Source organism: Accipiter gentilis, chromosome 11, assembly GCF_929443795.1.
Source record: "Accipiter gentilis chromosome 11, bAccGen1.1, whole genome shotgun sequence".
Classification (NCBI taxonomy): Eukaryota; Metazoa; Chordata; class Aves; order Accipitriformes; family Accipitridae; genus Astur; species Astur gentilis.
In genome coordinates, this window is record NC_064890.1 from 33,132,282 (window position 1) to 33,151,412 (window position 19,131).

At 39.7% G+C, this 19,131-nt stretch overlaps 2 protein-coding genes across 7 annotated transcripts in view; one reads left to right on the forward strand and one right to left on the reverse strand.

Moving 5' to 3' along the window:
• Window positions 1-302: 302 nt before the first annotated feature.
• ZCRB1 (zinc finger CCHC-type and RNA binding motif containing 1) lies at window positions 303-14,629 on the reverse strand. The gene is made up of 8 exons (XM_049814339.1): window positions 14,498-14,629; window positions 9,785-9,872; window positions 9,585-9,613; window positions 6,189-6,300; window positions 5,983-6,090; window positions 4,403-4,512; window positions 4,222-4,297; window positions 303-2,941 (listed from the first exon to the last, which is right to left on the reverse strand). The coding sequence occupies exons 2-8, from the start codon at window positions 9,866-9,868 to the stop codon at window positions 2,810-2,812; spliced, it is 651 nt and encodes a 216-aa protein (XP_049670296.1). The 5' UTR covers window positions 9,869-9,872; window positions 14,498-14,629; the 3' UTR covers window positions 303-2,809.
• An 81-nt stretch (window positions 14,630-14,710) lies between these two features.
• PPHLN1 (periphilin 1) overlaps window positions 14,711-19,131 on the forward strand; it is a 74,536-nt gene continuing 70,115 nt past the window's right edge. For all 6 annotated transcript variants that reach the window (XM_049814333.1, XM_049814332.1, XM_049814337.1 and 3 more), the window contains exon 1: window positions 14,711-14,775. The gene's annotated coding sequence lies outside the window, so the exon portion shown is untranslated. The remainder of the gene's footprint in view (window positions 14,776-19,131) is intronic.

The window sequence follows — 19,131 nt, forward strand, 5'->3', positions numbered from 1 at the left end:
CTGTTAAAAGGATGATGATTTAAGGTAAGGAATTCTAGATGCCAATTCTTCACAGAGGCAGGCTCATTTTTATCTGTTTCTTTTCCAATGTCACCTGCCTCAAGTGACTTTATGCTTGGAACAAAAGAGCACGGAGGAACACCACTGGGTCAGTTGTAATAGTCTGGACTGAGCTACTGCTTCACGCTGACAAAAGCAATTCCTACAGGGAAAGCAGTGAGGCAGAAGCAGCAGAGTAGAAAGATGTATCAACATGCTTCAGCTACTGGAACTCTTGAAAAAGTACTGTATGAGGTCAGAACAAAGGGCAGTTTTGTTTTTATTCTTTCTGACAACACACCAGTAGCAAATATGAAACAGTAAAGTATATAAGAATAAAACATTCCTAGACTGTTAATATCTCTGTATATTTTACAGTTAGAGGTAGTCAGTAATTTACGATATTTCTGAGTGGAGACTGTATTTAAACTAATATTAAATATCATGTTCCACATATAAGTCTAATCCTTTTCACCCTATGACCCTGAAAAAAGTCTCATAGCAGTGAGTTCCACTACTACATTACACAGCGTAATGAAACAGAAGTTTGAAACTTGCTGCCTGATGACTTCATTGAAACCTTAATTCTTATAAGCTAGCAAACATTTCCAAACCAAAGTCACAGACAATGTCAAACTGGTCCTCTGTCACATTTTAGTTTTCTATCTTTTTTTTTTTTTTTTTTTTTAAATGCCATCAAACATGGTATTGGAGAAGATGTCAAACCCTAAGTTTAAGTAGTGGCATAATATTTTTGTTTGTTTGTTTTGCTCCCAGTTTCTTTCTTTTTTTTTTTTTTTTTTAAATGCCATTGAGCCATAACCTAGCATTTGCAGAGAAGCATGCTGGCTTCATGCTGGCAGCAAGATTTTCTTCCTTAGCAGAGTTAGAACTTCTCAGTCTTCATTATTACACTCATGATGCAGAGTGATTTGCATTTATTAACACTAAGTTACACCTGGCACTTTAGCACTTGGCTGTTCACTATCAAGAGTTCTTTCCGAAATACAGTAAAGGAAGCTTCAGTCTTAATATTCTTTGGATTACTGAGTCCGAGACCTTCCCATGTATAAAGACCAATATTTCTCCCCATTCTGTGGCTTGAGTAGTTTGTACAGAAAAATCTTTTACTTTATTACCTTATTCTTGTTTCTGAATTCTTGTGGAAGTAGCAACAGAAGACCCCAGAATGACCTTCTGAATGTGACTGCTTCATATCAGCTTTATATTAGCTTACAGGGTGTCTTGTCTTGTGTGTCTCTCTTTGCTTTGCACCCAGTTATATATTTGAATGTAAACTGGTTAAGAATACGTAATGGTATATTTGGATTTACATTTTCTATATTTGGAAAACAAACAAGTCCCGATGACCAACAGGAAGAGCTGAAAATAGAAACAGAGGCCAGCTTGTCTCTTCTTCCAAGTGTGAAAGTGTGAACGTATTTTATATTGTGCCTCCTAAAAAAATCAGAAGTTTGACTACACAAAATGGCCAATACAAAAGGGTTACCAGCATCACTGTGTATCTGTGGTTTTGGGAGTGATCACTGCTGCAAGGCTTTGTACTGTTCTCCTAATGTGTCTATGAGACTTTTTAGCAGAACGTGACTAGCACCCTACAGAGATTTAAGGATGGAGACCCTATGCAAAAAGATCTGAACAGCTTTAGGTGCAAAATAGGCATCAACACACTTTGCTTAGAGACCATGACACTTCCTAGTATACATGAAAGCTGATTTTTAAGCATGCAGGAAACTTTATGCCTTTTAGATTTTGCCAGCAGGTTCAGATGCCTGAGAACATCGGACTGTGATCCATGTTAAGACACAAGTATATTTAAAACCCCGTGCATAACCATAATTACCATGTTAGGCACCCAAAATGCAGTCAGGAAAAACTGTGCAGTATAAGCCCTTACCACAGCAAGAGACCTTCAATATCAGATTAGAGCATATTAAAACATATGCACACACCCATTTTTAAAACCTAAGGCCATTCTCATTTTTAATGCAAGAGCAACAGAACTATCATTCTTAAAAAAATATTAAGTATGTTTCAAGACTAAACTAATTACCACATCACTGTTAACTTGCATCTCCTAGGAAGCCTATATTTTATACAGGCTATATAATACTACAGAGTATACAGCAAGTTACTAAAACTGTGCATAAGATGCAAGAACAACATCTTAATATCCTCTTGGAAAACAGACAAATGCATTGTTTAGTCTACAACGATTTCACAGATCAAGCTGATGTGACAGTAATCTATTTTATTACTGCATAAAGAGTTAAAAGACCAGTACAATGCTTAAGGCTGAAATTCAACCCTATGCAGAGGAACTAGTGCAAGATTCATATACTAGTAAAGTACCACTAAAGCACTGCTTCCAAACAGGCAAGAACCAGACCAACACATAAAGCATCAGTGGTGCTAACAGTGATCCTAAGAGGAACTCATCTTCAGAAAAAAATCTTGGGAAATTCTCTTATGAAAGATTTCACTCCCAGGGTTTGGGTCTAGATACTAACAGGAAGAAGCACTCTCCCAGATATTTTTCTGGATTTAAGCATAGAAACATCATTTTCTCAAGAAGCTGCCTCGAAAGGTGAAGTTTTGAAAGAGAGGTATCAAAAGATAGGAGGTTCGGGGGAAAATGATCTTCAGTAAGTGTCTTCAAACCAAGACAAACCTGTATTACGGATAACTTTGTAGGACTTTACAAAATGTACACTATATATATTATATATGCATATAAAACAGTATTATTTCAATCGCTAAGTTCTTCTTCATCACTGAAATAAGCACTTTTCTTAATCCGTGGACGTTTCGAATCATCTGAAATGGAAGACTCCCCTGCAGTCTGTGTCCATCTTTGTTGTTCTTCCTCAATTTTGGCTTGCTGCAATCAAAGAAGGAGAAGTATTAGCTAGGATTAAGAAAAATTAAGATGCATTATAAATAACAATGCTAATTATTAATATGCATTGAAGTATTTAATAAGTTAAAGAATGCAAAGGGTTTATCTCCATTTCCAGATAAACCGTGCAATGAATGCACTAGAAAACATTTCTGAAAGTAGTTCTCGCATGCAAACACTAAGTCTTCTGCACCAACGCAGGCCACATGGAGTACTCTCTGTTTTCACCCATGGCAAACTTACAGAACTATACAGCAGCTGAGATCTGAAGCAAAGAATGCATTATGTTTTAAATTGACATTATTGAATCAGCTTTGTTCCACTAACAAGCCTTCTATCAGTTGTCTTTTGCAGTCAGGGAATGAATGTCTTCAGGGATGTAAAGGTTATTCAACTGAAGGTTTAAATAGATGCTTCCTATTTTTACTAGGAAATATGCTATCCCAGTTAAAATCTTTGAATGGCGAGAGAAATGGGAATGTTTCCTGGCTTGCTTACATTTACAGGTTTTACTTCCAGTTGTGGAGTTTTCTGAGGGTGAGGTGGGGATAATTGTGCATATTTGCATCAGTTTTTTTGGACTACATCACGGAAAAGCTTTGCACTCATTACAGTCATATTCAGGACAAAGTTATCTTAAAACCTCTTGAGGGTTTTTCTGGGGGAGATGGGGCACATGGGGGACAGCTGAGGACAAAGAAATTTGAACACCAGGACAGGTTTGCTCCGTGTAGTGAAGCAAAAGCCTGTAAAGAAGTATTAAAGGAGATAGTAATACAACTGTCAGACTATCTATCTACGTAACAAAAAATATGTTAAATAGGTTTTGAGAGGTCTGTTAGAGACCATGATGGACTGTACTAGGCAAAGGAAGTGCTCCAGAAACAGATGTTGTTCAAGCATATTCTACTGAGTGAGGGCAGAGGATGCACCTGGTCATTTATACATGACTATTTTTCTGGCTGCTCAGTTAACAAAGTAAAGAGGGATTTGTGGACCAAAAACCTAATACAGCAGCACAGCACAAACACAGCAATAGTGAAACAGTTAAAAAAATAATTATAAAAAAAGACTGAATATGCCTGCAATATGAAGAAACCAACTATAGTCACTAACTACTGCCAGGCAAGAGTGCCCTCAGTGCTACAGCGTGGACGGACTTACAGGTGTATCTCAGAACTTTTCAAAAGCAGCTAAAAAAGGAAGTAGAGTTGCATTTAAATAATAATAAGTAATAAATGCGCAATGCTTCAATTTTGTACCTGAAAAGCTATGGCTTGGCTGAGGCTATCTAGAGCAGGATCTTCTCCTTCCTCCTCACTTTCTTCTTCCTCCTCGCTTCATCGCGCAGAGAGAGAGAAAAATATATAGATCTTTATTTTAAGTATTCAGTATGAAAAAGCTTCCTAAAAGAAGTAGTAACATGTAAATAAGTATACATACATTTCTTCTGGCTCAACTATTTTCTTCCTCTTCTTCTTTTCTTTTTTTTTTGGGGGCTCCCGCTCTCCTAGCATATTTTTAGGACAAGCATAACTTAAGTGTCCTGCTTCCTTGGAGAAAAAGAAATACTGCTTAACAGAAACCATTACAAACAACTATATGTTAAAATATATAATAAGGAAAGTTAATGTAAGACAGTTCACACGGAAAAAAAAAAATCGAAGCAATTAGTAAGATAAATGTAATGCTGAATTAGCACACAGAAGACAAACTCTCCTCTATAAGCTTGCCATGGAAACAGAGAGATTGGTGGTGATATGCATGTTTAACTGCAAATTGAGAACAAGCCATGAGCAAAGTAGATTTTTTTTGGCTACTGAAATAGCTGAATATACTACAGCACGGTTTATGTTCAAGACAAGATACAAACCTCAGCATTAGCAGTTTAAGAAACAGGAGTGAGTCAACATTTTTGCTCTAAAAAGTGTACGAATATAAAACGAGTCTGTATTTGACATTAAATACTATCTAAATCTTAATCTCCTATGTTATTATGTTCAGGAAAAGTGAGGAATTGCCTAAAACTTAAAACACACTTCTGTATAAAAACAGTTGTTTCCAATATTTATTTTACTGCCAACTGTAGGGTGAACTTCCAAAGATACAGTAAAAGCAAGTATTTTGAAGCAAAGATTAGGAAGTTTTCCTTCTCAGACAGCATTATACTGATACTCAGATCTGTCTGCTCATCAGTGTGTTAAGCAGCACTTATACATACATATTTTCATTTCCCCCCCCTCCCAAAATCCCAAATAAAAAACAAAAGCAGTACTATCATTCCTGAAAATGGTACAACTGCTATGCAGGTTGATAATATCAACAGAAAAAAATTAATTTAACAGCATGGGCAGGATTCGTAATGGCCAAACTGAAGAAACAAGCTAAAAGTCTGTGCTGGTTTTGGCTGGGGTACAGTTAATTTTCTTCATAGTAGCTGGTATGGGGCTGTGTTTTGGATTTGTGCTGGAAACAGTGTTGATAACCCCAGGATGTTTCCGTCACGGCTGAGCAGCGCTCACCCAGAGCCAAGGGCTGTTCTGCTTCTCCCCCCACCCCACCAGCGAGGAGCCTGGGGGAGCACAAGGGGTTGGGGGGACACACAGCCGGGACAGCCGACCCCGACCGACCCAAGGGAGATCCCAGACCGTAGGACGTCACGCTCAGCAATAAAACTCAGGGGAAGGTTGGCCAGGGTGGCCGCTGCTCGGGGATTGGCATCAGTTGGTTGGTGGTGAGCAACTGTTTTCATTTGCATCACTTGTCTTTCTTGGGTTTTATTTCTCTCTCTTTGTTATTTTCCTTTTCATTACCATTTATTATTATTTTATTTTATTTCAAGTATTAAACTGTTCTTATCTCAACCCATGAGTTTTCTCACTTTTACCCTTCCAATTCTCTTTCCTGCATCCCACTAGGCAGGGAGTGAGCAAGGAGATGCGAGGTGCTTAGTTGCCAGCTGGGGTTAAACCACAACAGAGTCAAAAGATGAAATATATTAGTTCATTTTTGGTTTTACTCACCCCACATTCATAACACTTAGACTTATCAAAATAGTTACGCCTGCGAATGAATTCTGCTGCTCTTCCATTATCAATGGCAATACTTGCTTTTATTACTCTTCCAAACAGCTACAGCAAATTGGGGGAAAAAAAAAAAAAAAAAAAAAGGTAAAGATTTTGGGACTGTAAACCCAACCCTCCTGCTATAACAACTTTCCACAATTTACCTGTTTGTTATTAAGTGCCCGAGAACAGTTTTGTGCAGATTCTTTATCCAAAAACAAAATAAAGGCAACTCCTTTGCTCTTCCTGGTGTCTTTGTCTTTCATAATAGTAACTCTGAAAACATATAACCACATTATTGATACACTAAAATTACTTCAGAGACATTTTTTCCTTAAAGATTTCAGTGGGATCTTAGATTTGTTATATAGCAAAAAGGAAAAAGTATGTTTAACAACAGGAAGGCTCACTAAACAGAAATTCAAAGGAAGAGCTAACCTGGCCATATGCTTACAGGTAGAGTGAAGATGATAAAAAAAAAAAAAAGTATGTGGGATCTTTCTGGGTCCAGTATCATTCTTTATTCCCTTGGAAGACTTGAATAACAGAGAACATACTCTTTAGATTTGCAGACAACCTAACTGGAGGGAACTACACATACTGGAGGTGAAATTAAAATTCAGGAGTAACCTTGACCATTGCTATCATTGCTGAAAAACACAGTGTATTGAACCGCACCCAAACTGAGAAATCTATGTTTGTGTAGGGCTAACCAGCTAAACAGGTTCATGAGAGAAAATGATACGTATATGCAGCATTGTTCTACAAATATCTCCAACTGGAATCCAAGCAGGTCATGGATGCATGTGTTATTTTACATGACATATAAAGTTAAATCTACAGTCTAACATTGGAATCAACAGCTGCAGTAGCACATCAAAAAATTCAAGACAGATTTAGACCCAGTAAAAACAACGAAGAAAAAGAATGACAAGAGGTGAAGGAGGGGTGGAATCCACACAACCTCAAGTCTTTCAATCTTAACAGCAATTGTATTTAGCCCTAAAAAAAACAAACAGTGGGAAACAGGATACCAGTCTGCATGTACGTAAGAATAAAAGCACATGCTAAAAAGTAGGGAATAAACTCCTCCTTGTGTCCACCACAGGCAGAACAAGGTTCAGCCATAGGGCAAGCCAAAATTGTAAGAAGTAATAGGATGCTTTAAAAAAAACCAACCACCAAAAGAAATAAACCAGCCCCACTTCAATGCAGAAGGCCTACCAGCAAACCTGTATAAGTAACAGTTGACCTACATAGTAAAAAGTATATAAGATAAAAACTCAGTAAAGAAAGCTCAATTTTCCCCCAAATACATGCACAGAAAGATAGAGCTTAGAACAGTTTTTCTGCCAAAGCCTCCCGAACAAGGATGCATCCAACTGAATGCATTGAGTTGAATTGTCAATAAAGCCGACTTTGGAACAATTCTATTAATTCTTTTGCCAAGTTACTCTTCCAACAGTTCCAATGGAACCCTAATATGACTGTCAAGCTTCTAACTGGGATATCAAATGTACCAGTTAATAACACAAGCATAGAAAGAAACAAGTGTGACAAATCTTTAAGAAGTCAGCAACTTCTTGGAGCCCTAGAAAGTCTGATTTCTCACTGAACAAACTAAGATGCAATCATAATAGCCAGGATATATTGGGGCAAGAAATGTAGTACAGAAGAAAAGTCAGCATGATTTTGCTGAGTCAAGACACGCTTCAAAAAAAAAAAAAAAAAAAAAGTCTAATAAAGCTTAATTAAATAAAGTTAAAGCTGACCTAGATGTCATCGCAAAGCTTTCTGCAAAGTGTTTTGAAGTCCCTGAACAAAGACTCTATAGAAATCAAGTTAATATTTGAAAAGATTTTTCTTGGGAATTAATGACTAGCTACAAACAGGAAACTGATCCTTGTTAGCCTCAGTTTCACAGGGAAATGGGAATACCAGTAGAATCTCACAGTATCTCCACCGTTTATAGCCAGGTCAGCTTGCACAGAGGCAAACAGGAAACAAATTTTGCTAGATAAAAAAAAAAAAAAAAAAATCATAGTATTTTACATATGGTATTCTGTGACTCTTTACCTTTGGTTTAACTTCTGGCAGTAACTAGACAAAATGTCAGGAAAAAGTGAATGTCAGTAAGGGAATTTTTTGCAAGACAATATATAGGCGGGGGAAAGTAGCAACTGCGCAGACAGAATTGCAAGTTCTAAATTAGCTACTTTCACACAGGATGCAGTGCAGGATTTCTTCTGCATAGGCATCTGAAAACACCATTTCTGTTGCCTATGACAGTAAAAAAAAAGCAAATAGAATGATAGAAACTCTTAAAAAAGGAAAAAAAAAGAAAATGCTGCTATGACACCTTTGAAATAAGTAATACATCATACAGCCAATACTTCATACAATTCTCATCCTCCTATCAAGCAAGTTCAAAAGCCAAGACAGGAGGAGACCCCTACCCCCAAACACACACAGTATAGATATATTACCAAATGATAGCAGGGAGGTCAGAAGTGTCACATTTACAGTGAACAGGACCCTCAATGGATAAACACCAGCGTTACTACAACCTTTGCTTAGGATTTTTCTAAATCAGTGGTTCAGCAATCAACTTAAACATGTCAGACACCCCACTCTGGAAACAACAGAGACTGCAGGTGCCCAGTTGTATTGGTCACTGCATGTCTGCCAGAGCCCTACATAAGGGTTTTCCTCTCGGTCAATTTAAAAAAAATACATATTTCTAAAGTTATAGTTTGGCTTTTCCTGCTAGTTGTCACCTGAAACACACTCCTGAGACTTCAAAGACTTTGAAGGTAGCTCTGTATCTCACAGATTGTTACAGCAGATACTAGAAGTTAGAGTAGATATTTGCTGGTGTAGGGTTAAAAACTGAAGTCTTCAGTCTCATTATTCTGACCAGTTAAAAAAATAGAAACAAAGCCAGCAAGTTCCTTACTGTGGCATTTATTTCTATCATTTGAACACAGAGGCAGGTATTCACAAGTACTGTTCATGAATACCCCACATATTAAAAGCCATTACTATGCAGCCTTACATCTAATCTTAAATATAATACTAAGCAGTCACAATAACAAGTCCCTCTAGAACCACAAATAGAGGAACTGCACGTTGCAATTGTGCGAACTGTTTGTGGGAATTGTGACATCTAGTTCACATAAGTAGAAGCTCCCACTTTCACACTTAGCCACTTGTGTCCCTGGCGGCGTTTGTGGGGGGGAAGGGGAACAATACTTGCTAGAAGAATATTGTTTCAACTACTTCAGAGAAAAGACTGTTGGTAAGTGACACCATTCTGCTTGCTCTTAAGAAGTGGTTAGCAAAACCTGTCCCCAGCACAAATATTCTTACATTATGCATGTAACTGCAAGAACTTCCAGTTGTTAAATTAAATTTATACTTTATTAAAAATGAACAGGACTTCAATACAGTTCCACATTCATACTTAAAGTATAAAAAGCACAAGACTTTCAAGTGAAGCAAAGACATTAAATATTTAAAATGAAAGCTACAAAAATAGCAGGCCATATCAGGTCACTTACTTGACAACTTTCCCATACTTTGAAAATATCTGAAATACAAAACAAAATGAAAAGATTTAAGAACTGACAATTGCATTTCATTAGTAATAAATTTATCAAGACATACTTTTCTAAGTAAAAGATATATAGCAGTATTGTATTTACATTCAGAACTGTTGTCAACAGGTTTAACTTGAACAACGCAGCTCTTAAAAACTTACCCTGTATAGATCGTTGTTTGTCAAAGCAAAGGGTAAATTGGACACATACACTGTGCTTTTGCTTGGTGCCAACCCACCACTCATTTTTCTGATGAAAGGAGAAAGAGAGAAGAGTTAAACTGTATCCAACAGAGAAATCAATTAAAAAAACGTCGCAAAACTTTTTTTTTTTAATGTTCTTTTTCAAGCCTAGCCCAGACAGTCATGATAAAGTTGCAGGAAAGCACAGCTTTCATTTGCCTTTCATCATTTTACATGAAATTAGTGTTTGCCTTCACGTGCTACAGAAGACATACATTCCTTCCCCCACCCCTGGATCCAGAGCATACTTTTGCTGTATGCGAGTCACTTTGTAAGTCATGAAAAAACAGACAAGTTAGTGTACTTAAAATAAACCTCTGCTGATTTGTGCAGTAAAGAAAGGTTTGTGTCCAGAAAGAAACAAGTAATGTCCATTTATTAAACATTATGGGAAATTACTGACCTTTGTTCAAGTACCTGCATGATCTCATTCTTTATACAACTTTCAGTTCAGCTGCATTCAACATAGAATAAACCACAATCACTTACGGCAAAAAAAAAAAAGCTTCCCTAAAGCAGAGTCTTAATTACTGCAGGGGAGAAACAGGGATACTACATTGATGTTAAAATGTATCTAAGATGCTAAAGCAGCAAGCATTTCCTCTTGTATCTGTTGGTCAGGCTTCTACGCTGCTCTGGAACTGCAAGTGTCCAGAGCCCATCACAGACGGCATCTCCCTTTCCTCCTCCTCCTCCTGCTGATTAAGCAGCTCTATACTGGCAGAAACCAGGGAAATCTCAAAGCCATTTTCATTTCCCAGTCCCTATTAAGCTCTTGAAACTAAATATGTCTGGAAACAATGAATCAATTCAAAACCACTGTTATAACTGCATACAGATCCTCTAATACTAGGTGAAGAGCAACTGAACTAACTTGAAAAAGTACAGCCTAGGGTTTTCCTCATGTTTGGACATTTCCCAAAATTTTAAGTGGTGCTAAAGTCTGTGCAAAACACTTCTTCCCTTTGATCCACTCTGTAGCCATGGCTCGGTCCAAGAGCTAAGCGCGTAAAATTTAAGATCAGAATAAAGCACAGCCCTTATGAGAGGGCACACCAAACAGTTCAGCAAAACCATTCTCCAAGCACTCCAATTACTACCTCCTTATCCAGTTTCCCGCAGCCTTATTCCTGCTTCTTGGCACCCCTAGCCGATTCCTAACTGAGGATCAAGCCATTTCTTCAGCAAGACCAATTCATTTCTAAAAACACAGACAAAAGCTGATGAAGGTATAAAAGACACTAAAGTATTAAAAAATCAACATCTGTCAAAGTACACAGCTTCTTCGGGGACTTTTCAGGTAGTGAGTCTGAGCAGATTGCTTGGCCAAGTGCCAGCGAAGTAACTAATGTCACACTCTAATCCGGCTGTGGTGATTTTCTGGCATTTCATGATTCAGTCATCTGAAGACCTGATATTCCCAGTAGACGCTGATTATCCAAGCGTTTTGCTTCTCTTTCCCGACATGCCTACTGTACCACAATTCATTTGAGCAGCAGTTTCCAAGTGATCAAATTTTGAGTTCTTCCATGTTCAGAGAATGTGTTTTCTGGCATGAACAGAAATGGCAACATAAAGGTTAAGCAAATGAAAACAGAATAAATTTGCAACAAAGGCCACGCATTGCATCTGGTGTTACACAGAGTGGATTCATTATCCCAAATTCCTTGCTGCTTGGCATTAGTATCCTTGACAAGCCTAACCATGCTGACTTGGCAACATGCCACGCAAAGAGATGGCCTGAAGTGCAGTTATCCAGATGTACAGTGGATACAAAGGATTTGGTAAGAGCTACCTCAGTGCTGCATTACAATATGTCGCCAATGCTAATATATTGCAACAGCTGAGGAGAAAACAGCAGAGGTGAACCTCAGGTGGCTGCAGACAGCAATTTAACTCTGCCTAAAAGAGAAGCTAGAGCACCTTGTAACAGGAGGCAAAGCGGGCCCCCTGTTAATGAACAGACACCAGTAAGAACGGCACGACTGGGGAGCAGGGGGCTTGTGTATTCTGCAACACCGCAGCGCGAGCCTCCAAAGAGAAGGTGATACATCACGTGAAGATTACTACAGGCCTAACAGCTCAGGCGACAGGAAATTATTAATGAATACAAGCTACAGAGCTGCCAGTTTCAGCTGTACGCTACTTTTTCCAGAAGCAAGCTGAAAGAGTTGCACCCTGGAGCAGTGGCTGCCAGACAGCTGAGGTTGAGCTTTGTTTCTAGTCCCCTGGACAAATTTCAGTGAAGCAGTCTTGCTGCTCTGACTGCCCAAATATTCTTAGCAATTTGTTTCATTTAGGACTACTACACCGGGATTTCTTACTTTTAATGTCTAACTCACCGGACAGGCACAATTCTAATAAAAGAAGAAGTAGAGTAACTGTAAGGCTATCACCATGCTCGTGTTCAAGACGGCAAAGGTTCAAATTTGCCATGCCAGGAAAGTGTATTTCCCCAGAACTGCAGGAGGACTTCCTCTTCTAAATACTATGGGGTCACTGGGATGGTTTATAAATACCTTATTTAAGCCAGCAGATACACTGACAGGTTTGCACAATAGATGAATGGCCTAAATGTTGCTATCTGCTTAAAAGCCTGGTCATCCTTACTAAGTTTTCTGCAGAACATTAAAAAATAACATTCTACCAAAAGCAATCTCTCAAAAAAGCCTGAGCATGTTAAAACACAGATTTCTGCTTATCTGTTGTGAATACAGTGGTATAAATGCAATTTTAGATCCAACTACTGGCACAACTCCTCCCACCCCGATAAACCTTAACAAAACATCATGTGTCAACTTTAGCTCTGCTATAACCAATCCATTAGTCTTTTTTTTTTTTTTTTTTAAAGCACCATGAAGTCCCCGCGGGGATATCAAGTGCCAACACCATATAAACAATAGCTTCTTCCCCCCCCCCCCCCCGCCCCATTCATTTATGGATGACAACCTTGCCATACCAGCTTCACATTTATCGGTCTGATGTTTTCTAGCTGGCAGGGGTGGGGTGGTAAAAAAAGCCAATTCCAGCTTTAATCTAACTCTCTAGATGAGACATCTCATCCGGAGGCTCTTTATTACAAGGCTCAGAGTCCTTTTACTTCAGGAACTTTCTAACTTCAAAGAACTGTCCAATACAAGTTTAATATTTTCATCACATTCTTCCTCCTTGATCACCAGTCTCTCTGCTTTATAGGTTTTCACTTCACAGGCTGACAAACACCCCCCCCCCCCCCCCCCCAAAAAAAAAAAAAAACCCAACCCAAACAACAAACCACCACAAAAATAAAACCAGACAAAAACAACCTCCCCCAAAACATCAGAGATTTCTACTTGCTGCAGGGGACTCAGCTGAGAGTCATGTAAAACCTGGCTTCTATATGCTGCTAGATCTCCCTGACAAATCAAACCATCTCTGTTTTATATTGAATGCTTTTATGGGGCTTCCCTTATCTTCAAGGTATGACCTGGTGACTTACTTTAAAGCACTAGCTGGAAGCCAGCACATTATCTCCGTGGGGTTGAGCACAACTCCCATTAATGTAATAGCCTCTCTGTAATATTAATGCCTTCTTCATTTATCATTTTCACATATTAACTTCCAGGATGGAGTTGTCCCTCATTACTATGACTTCTTGAATTTAATCTTTTTTGTCTTTTCCAACAACTCGAACTAAAAGCAGCCATTCTTTGACAAGAGCCATCTGTCAGTAATGATTAAGTTTCCTGCAAAATATATTGGGTACAGGAGTATGTTTTGCTTGAATCCAATATGCTTAATGCAGCATCTGTCACTCATGATGAGAGCATCATAAGAGAAGACAATGATTAATTTCAGTAACTGGCTTTTCTACTCTGTGCCAGAAGACATAAGGAGACCACCAAAATAGTTCAGATGCCTCTGAAGCATCAAGCGGAGTCTGAATTTACTGATATTTTCATGACTTGGCATCAACATCTCAACTTAAGCACAAACTTCTTTTTGTTTTTAAGTACACAGCAGCAAGGCCAGATTTGCGATTAAAGCACGTGTGACTGATTTGTGGGCAAGTTACTCAAGCTTACTCAGGCCAACTAATGCGAGTTCTTCTACCTTGATCCTTAAGCCACCCTATTTTGTTTCCGATTTAACAGTATCAACAGAGTTTAGACCCAAATCAACAAACCATGAGTTGTGGCAGGAGCTAGCTCGAGCTTATAATCAAAAGTCTGTGGAAAAGGAGGAAGCCGAGCTGGCGTTCTCCTCGGTCCCAGACAAGGGCATTAACCACTCGCCGCCGTTCTGTCCTACACAAGGGGCACGTAACGAGCTCCCAGAGCGCAACCTGCTTCATCTCCACCTAGTCGCTTAAATACTACAAGGCGAACATTAAGTAGGATCACAACTAGGTAAATAAAGTTGACGCTATCGGAAGAAAGAGCGCAACAGCCTCTCGACCACCCCAACCCAAAGACCTACTCGGAAACTTCCACCGCTCCCGCTCTGCCCCGGCTGCCGCCCTTCCCTACCACCGCGACAGCCAGCAGCCAGGCGAGCGGCCTCCCCCGGCTCCACCGGACGGCGGCGGCGGCGGGGCCGGTGCTCCGCGTCTAACGCCCCCTCAGGGGCCTACGCGGCCTCGCAGCGGCCTACCCGTCACGGCGGCGCTCAGCCGGCGCGGCTGCCCATGGTGAGACGCGGCAGGGGACGGCGTGCAGGCCCCGGCGGGACGGACGGGACGGGACGGACCGGAACGACCAGGCCCAGGAAGGCCGGCGCTCTTCCGCTGACGCGCTGACGACCGGCGTGGTTGGCGGCCAATAGACGGTGGAGGACGGTGGGAGGGAGGCGGGCGTTTCCGGTGACGTCTAAAGGAGCGCCGGAAGCGGCGGGAGGTGGTGAGGCGCTGGCCGCGGGAGCGAGACGGGGAGGTGGGTGAGCGGCGGTAACGGGCGGCCCTTTGCTTTTCTCTGCTCTCCTCCCCGCGGGACGGGATCCCTTTGGTTCCCCGGGTTCCTCGGAAGTTCGGGTGACGGGAGGCTGGCGGGAGGGGAGGCGGGGAGGCCCCTCCGGGCGGGCGGGCAGGCGGTGAGGGCGGCTTTTGTAAACCGTGCCTTCCAGCCTTTCTTAAAACCCGCGTTCGTGACAGGAGGTTTTGACTTCTCAGCTCAGTTTGTGCGTTTTGTTTTGGAGGGGAGGACGTTACTCCTCGTGCTGTGCCTCTGAGAGCTATTTTAAAGTTCAGTAACGAGCAGTGGATGGCTGGAGGCGGCATACATCCCCTTGTAGACGCTGCCCGTGAGGCGTCCCGTGGGTACGGTGGGCAGCATCGGTGTCCTTACCTTTCTGGAGGGATAAATAAGGCTTGGGGGTGCCACTTAGCTGATTTCGTTAAAAGGACTAGGGTAAATCTGTATGCTTAGCTGAACAATAGGGTGTCCTGTAATACATTTGGAGTCTTTATCATTATCTAAACACTTTAAGTCTGCTCTCCGTCGTTCTTTGTTCTCATTCATGCTCCTTAAGTAGGCTCTTTATCATGCATTAGAGTTTTCGCAGATAGTCTTATTGCAATTCTTTATCTGACACGTCTGGGACTTCAAGGGAGCAAAGTCTTTGTCAGAAGTACACAAAAAGGTGTGGAAACCCACAGAACCTGTGCAAGCAACAAGTAGGCTTTGATACAGCCGTTTGCCAAGGGTGAAATATTCAGGGTTGTTTGGTGCTTTTAAGTGTAAATGTTGAAAGCGCCGCAGTTTTGACCTGTTGCGGCAACCCTATGGTGAGCTGACATATTTTGTTGTCAAAATGTTTGTGCTGCAAGATGGAAAGTCACGGCGGAGGCGGTGATCCATACAGTTGTTTGCATTGACGTTGCTAGCATAGCAGCCCCATCGCAGCCTGGTAGAATATTCTTTTTGCAGCATTGACACTGATAAAGGATGGGCCGTTAGTAACTGCAGGTGTTCAGGCAAAGATAAGTACTAATACATCAGTCATTGTATTAATATAACCCTCAATACATTGCCTCCATTTCTCTTGCGCCCAGTGATGTATTAGAATGGTGTGGTAAGAAAACTGAACCATTGGGATCGTAAATCCTCATCAGAATGATGCTGCTATTAATGATTTTATTCAGCTTATGCATTTCTGGGTTTTTTCCCTTCTGAGGTCAGAGTTAGTTTGACTTTTGTGGTCAGTGCTTTTTTAAATATATTTTTTTTCTTTTCTCTTTTTTCTTTCTCTTATTTTAAGTCAAAATTATTGTGAAAGGTCAGGAAAGATTGGAAGAAAGCATCTTCCTTCAGGTTATTTTGTATCTAGGTTGAATATGCCTAGACTTGTTGCAGTCATGTTTCTAATTGCTTTTGAAAATCTTATAGCCTAATATTTGCTATTAGGAAGAGATGCATTCTCATTGCGCCCCTGTTTTTTTTTCTCAATGCCTCCCTCACAGTATTTTATGTACTGTTGTGGTGCTCTTACACTTCTGCTTTTTCATCTTACCAATAGAGGACTATGTCTATTCAGTGTTTTCTACCTGTCCCAAGTATGGGGGGAGGAGGAGAAAGTTACTCTCCCCCCCCACCCCCCTCCCCCCAGTTTTATCTGTCTTGCCTCCTGTCTAGGTAAGAGATACTGGGATATCTTTGAAGCACTAACAAATACAGATTCTAATTGTTGGAAGAAAAAGCGGCGTTTTCTGTCTGTCTCTATGTCAGTCCTCAAAGCAGCAATTTTTGCAAAGTTGGCCACAATGTTTCTAATAAGTTACAATTCTCTAAGCATCTCTCCTAGGTCTTACTCATACAAAAGCATCCAAGCTTTTTGTGAGAGCTTTCCAAAGTGGAGGAGAGATGGAACTGTTGCCGAAAAACTCGGAATAAAGAACTTAGCAACACCAATTCAGTGTAGATAAGCAGACACTTCTTTATTGACAGACGGGTGCGCGGGTGAGTCCTCTCACGAACCACGCACACCTGAACACCAAAATCATACACCTTATATTGAACTTATTCATTCATATTCATTAGGTTTCCAAGAAAGGTTATGCATATTCATTAGATTTCTGGGAAGTTGTTAGCATATACAAATGTCCTTTACGCAGGCGCAGTGGAGGTCTCTGGTGGTCCTCTAGAGTCCTCTGGTGGTCTTTCATAGTCTTCCTCACTTGTCCGCTTCTTGACCTCTCGGGTGATTCTGCGCAGTACATTCTTGCCATCATCTATATTAATTTACATAAAAATGCATACTATGTCTATTCTTAAATATAACCTTTCTAATGATTGGTCCTTCTGTCACACCATCTCATTAATATTCTTATGTTAAAACGATCATTGGTTAATTTCGCTTAACTCTACTGATTGGAATCCTTGATAATTAGATCGAGGTGGGAAGGGTAAGGGGTTTCCAAGCAGCAAACTGGTGTCCATTACGGTTTCCTTAGTTTCTTAAAACAAAACGCTACTGATCAACAAATCTTTGTCAAAGTTTCTGTGCTTAAATGATTTTAGACAATACTTGAATTCTTATGGTTACACATAGTACATTTTTCTAAAGTTCCTAAGTTCCTATGACTATATTTCAAACTTAACATTCCCATACCTATGCTTCACAATTTTCTACTTCTTAATCAAACTGTTGGTTAAATGTAAAATGCAATAGATATGTATAGTTTTTGCTAAAATATTTCTTATAATTCTACATTCCCATTAAAATTGAATGTGGTTAATTCTAACTAATAACAAATCAATAACAAATCAGTAACAGAACTGGCCCACATTTGTCAGTCTCTGCTGTTTGTCAAAGTAACAGTATAAAACCAGATATATACCAGTAGCATCAGAGATACTGCAGCTGCCTGCCTCTGCATTTACAGCACACCATTGGTTTTATGCTTTGTTCACATATGGCAAGATGTAGCCATCTGGATTAGAAAGCTGTGTGTTTTTGAAACAAAAATGTAGATTCTGCAGAAGGTTGATAGCACACACTGGAAAATTACAAATCCTGGAGAAGTAGGTATTTCTAGCCCTGATGAAAATTGATGTCTCAAGTAAGTGTCTCGAGTAAGACAAGAATTGTGCACAAAATATTGCAGAATACTGGAGTGCTTTTGCAAATATGTCAGAGATTTTTTTAGGATATGTTATTAAGAAAGAAAAAAAAATGATTGATTGATAAAGAAAACCCAGTTGTACCAAAAATCTAAAGTTTAAGCGACCCGTGTAATCTACTTGATGAAGAAACCCTTTTTGTATTACATCGGTTATACTAGCATAGAGCAAGACAGAGCGCTGTGATAATCGGAGCAAAGCCGTTCTTGGCAGCTGGCCGCAGTGAAGCAGCTTGTGCTGCACTAATAGAATGGCTTCTGCGTATGCTGAAGTGTCTTTATTTGAGAAAATGAAGACCTTGCTTTAGGGGAAAACAGTCACCTCTGATCAAAAATAGGAAGAGGTTGTTTAAATTAATATAGCAAGTGATTATATGCCATGATAATAAAGAAATATCAACTACTTTTGCTGTCTATGCTAATAGAAAATAGTCGATATGAGTGACAATGGCATTAGGTGTGAAACAAAAATAGATATTTATTTTTTTTAATCTTTGTTTTAGAGTAGCTTTGTACTGAGAGAACAGGTGAATCTAAATGCAGCATAGTAATCTTGAGGTTTGATCTCTTGAATTCCTTTTATTGGAATCTTCTCATATTGATCCCAAGAATTTAGTCTCTTCATGGTTGTTACTAAAGCTGTGTTAGGTCACAAAATCTAAGAAATACAATTTATTTTTTTTCTGTAGAAACATATGAAATGCGCTCAAGAGGCTGGGAAATGCATTTTCCTCTCTTTAAACGTTGGGGTTTTTTTGTCTGGTATTTTCAAATGCATCCTTACTTTATCTCATTGGTCCCAGCTAAAATTTGTCTTTTTAGTCTTCTGTGTGAAATTGGTCTCCCCATATTGGTTTTCCTTACCAGCATTTTGAGCAATGTACTTGATGGTTAATTCTGTCTGATTAATTTTCTTCATTTCATTCCACTACACACAAAATATTCTTCACTTCTGAGATTTTTCTTCCACCTCCGTACTTACGTCTTGTCTGATGTAGTTGTGTATTTTTTTTTTCTTCAGTCTGTTGACTTTTGTGATAGTATATCTCTACCTTTTTTCCAGCTTGTGTTTTTGTTTTGTCAAAAACAGGTGATATGCTTGCTAGTGGGAGTGAGGTCCATCGACAATGATAAAAAACGCTCCCATTTTTATAAGCCTTTCTGCCTGATA

Bases quoted from the DNA above. Each gene is read 5' to 3' on its own strand.
- ZCRB1 (XM_049814339.1), bottom strand. From the start codon at position 9,868: ATGAGTGGTGGGTTGGCACCAAGCAAAAGCACAGTGTATGTGTCCAAT. The intron at 9,614-9,784 runs GTAAGTTTTTAA...TTTGTATTTCAG, and splicing joins CAAACAACGATCTATACAGG to ATATTTTCAAAGTATGGGAA. The intron at 6,091-6,188 runs GTAAATTGTGGA...AATTTGCTGTAG, and splicing joins GGGCACTTAATAACAAACAG to CTGTTTGGAAGAGTAATAAA.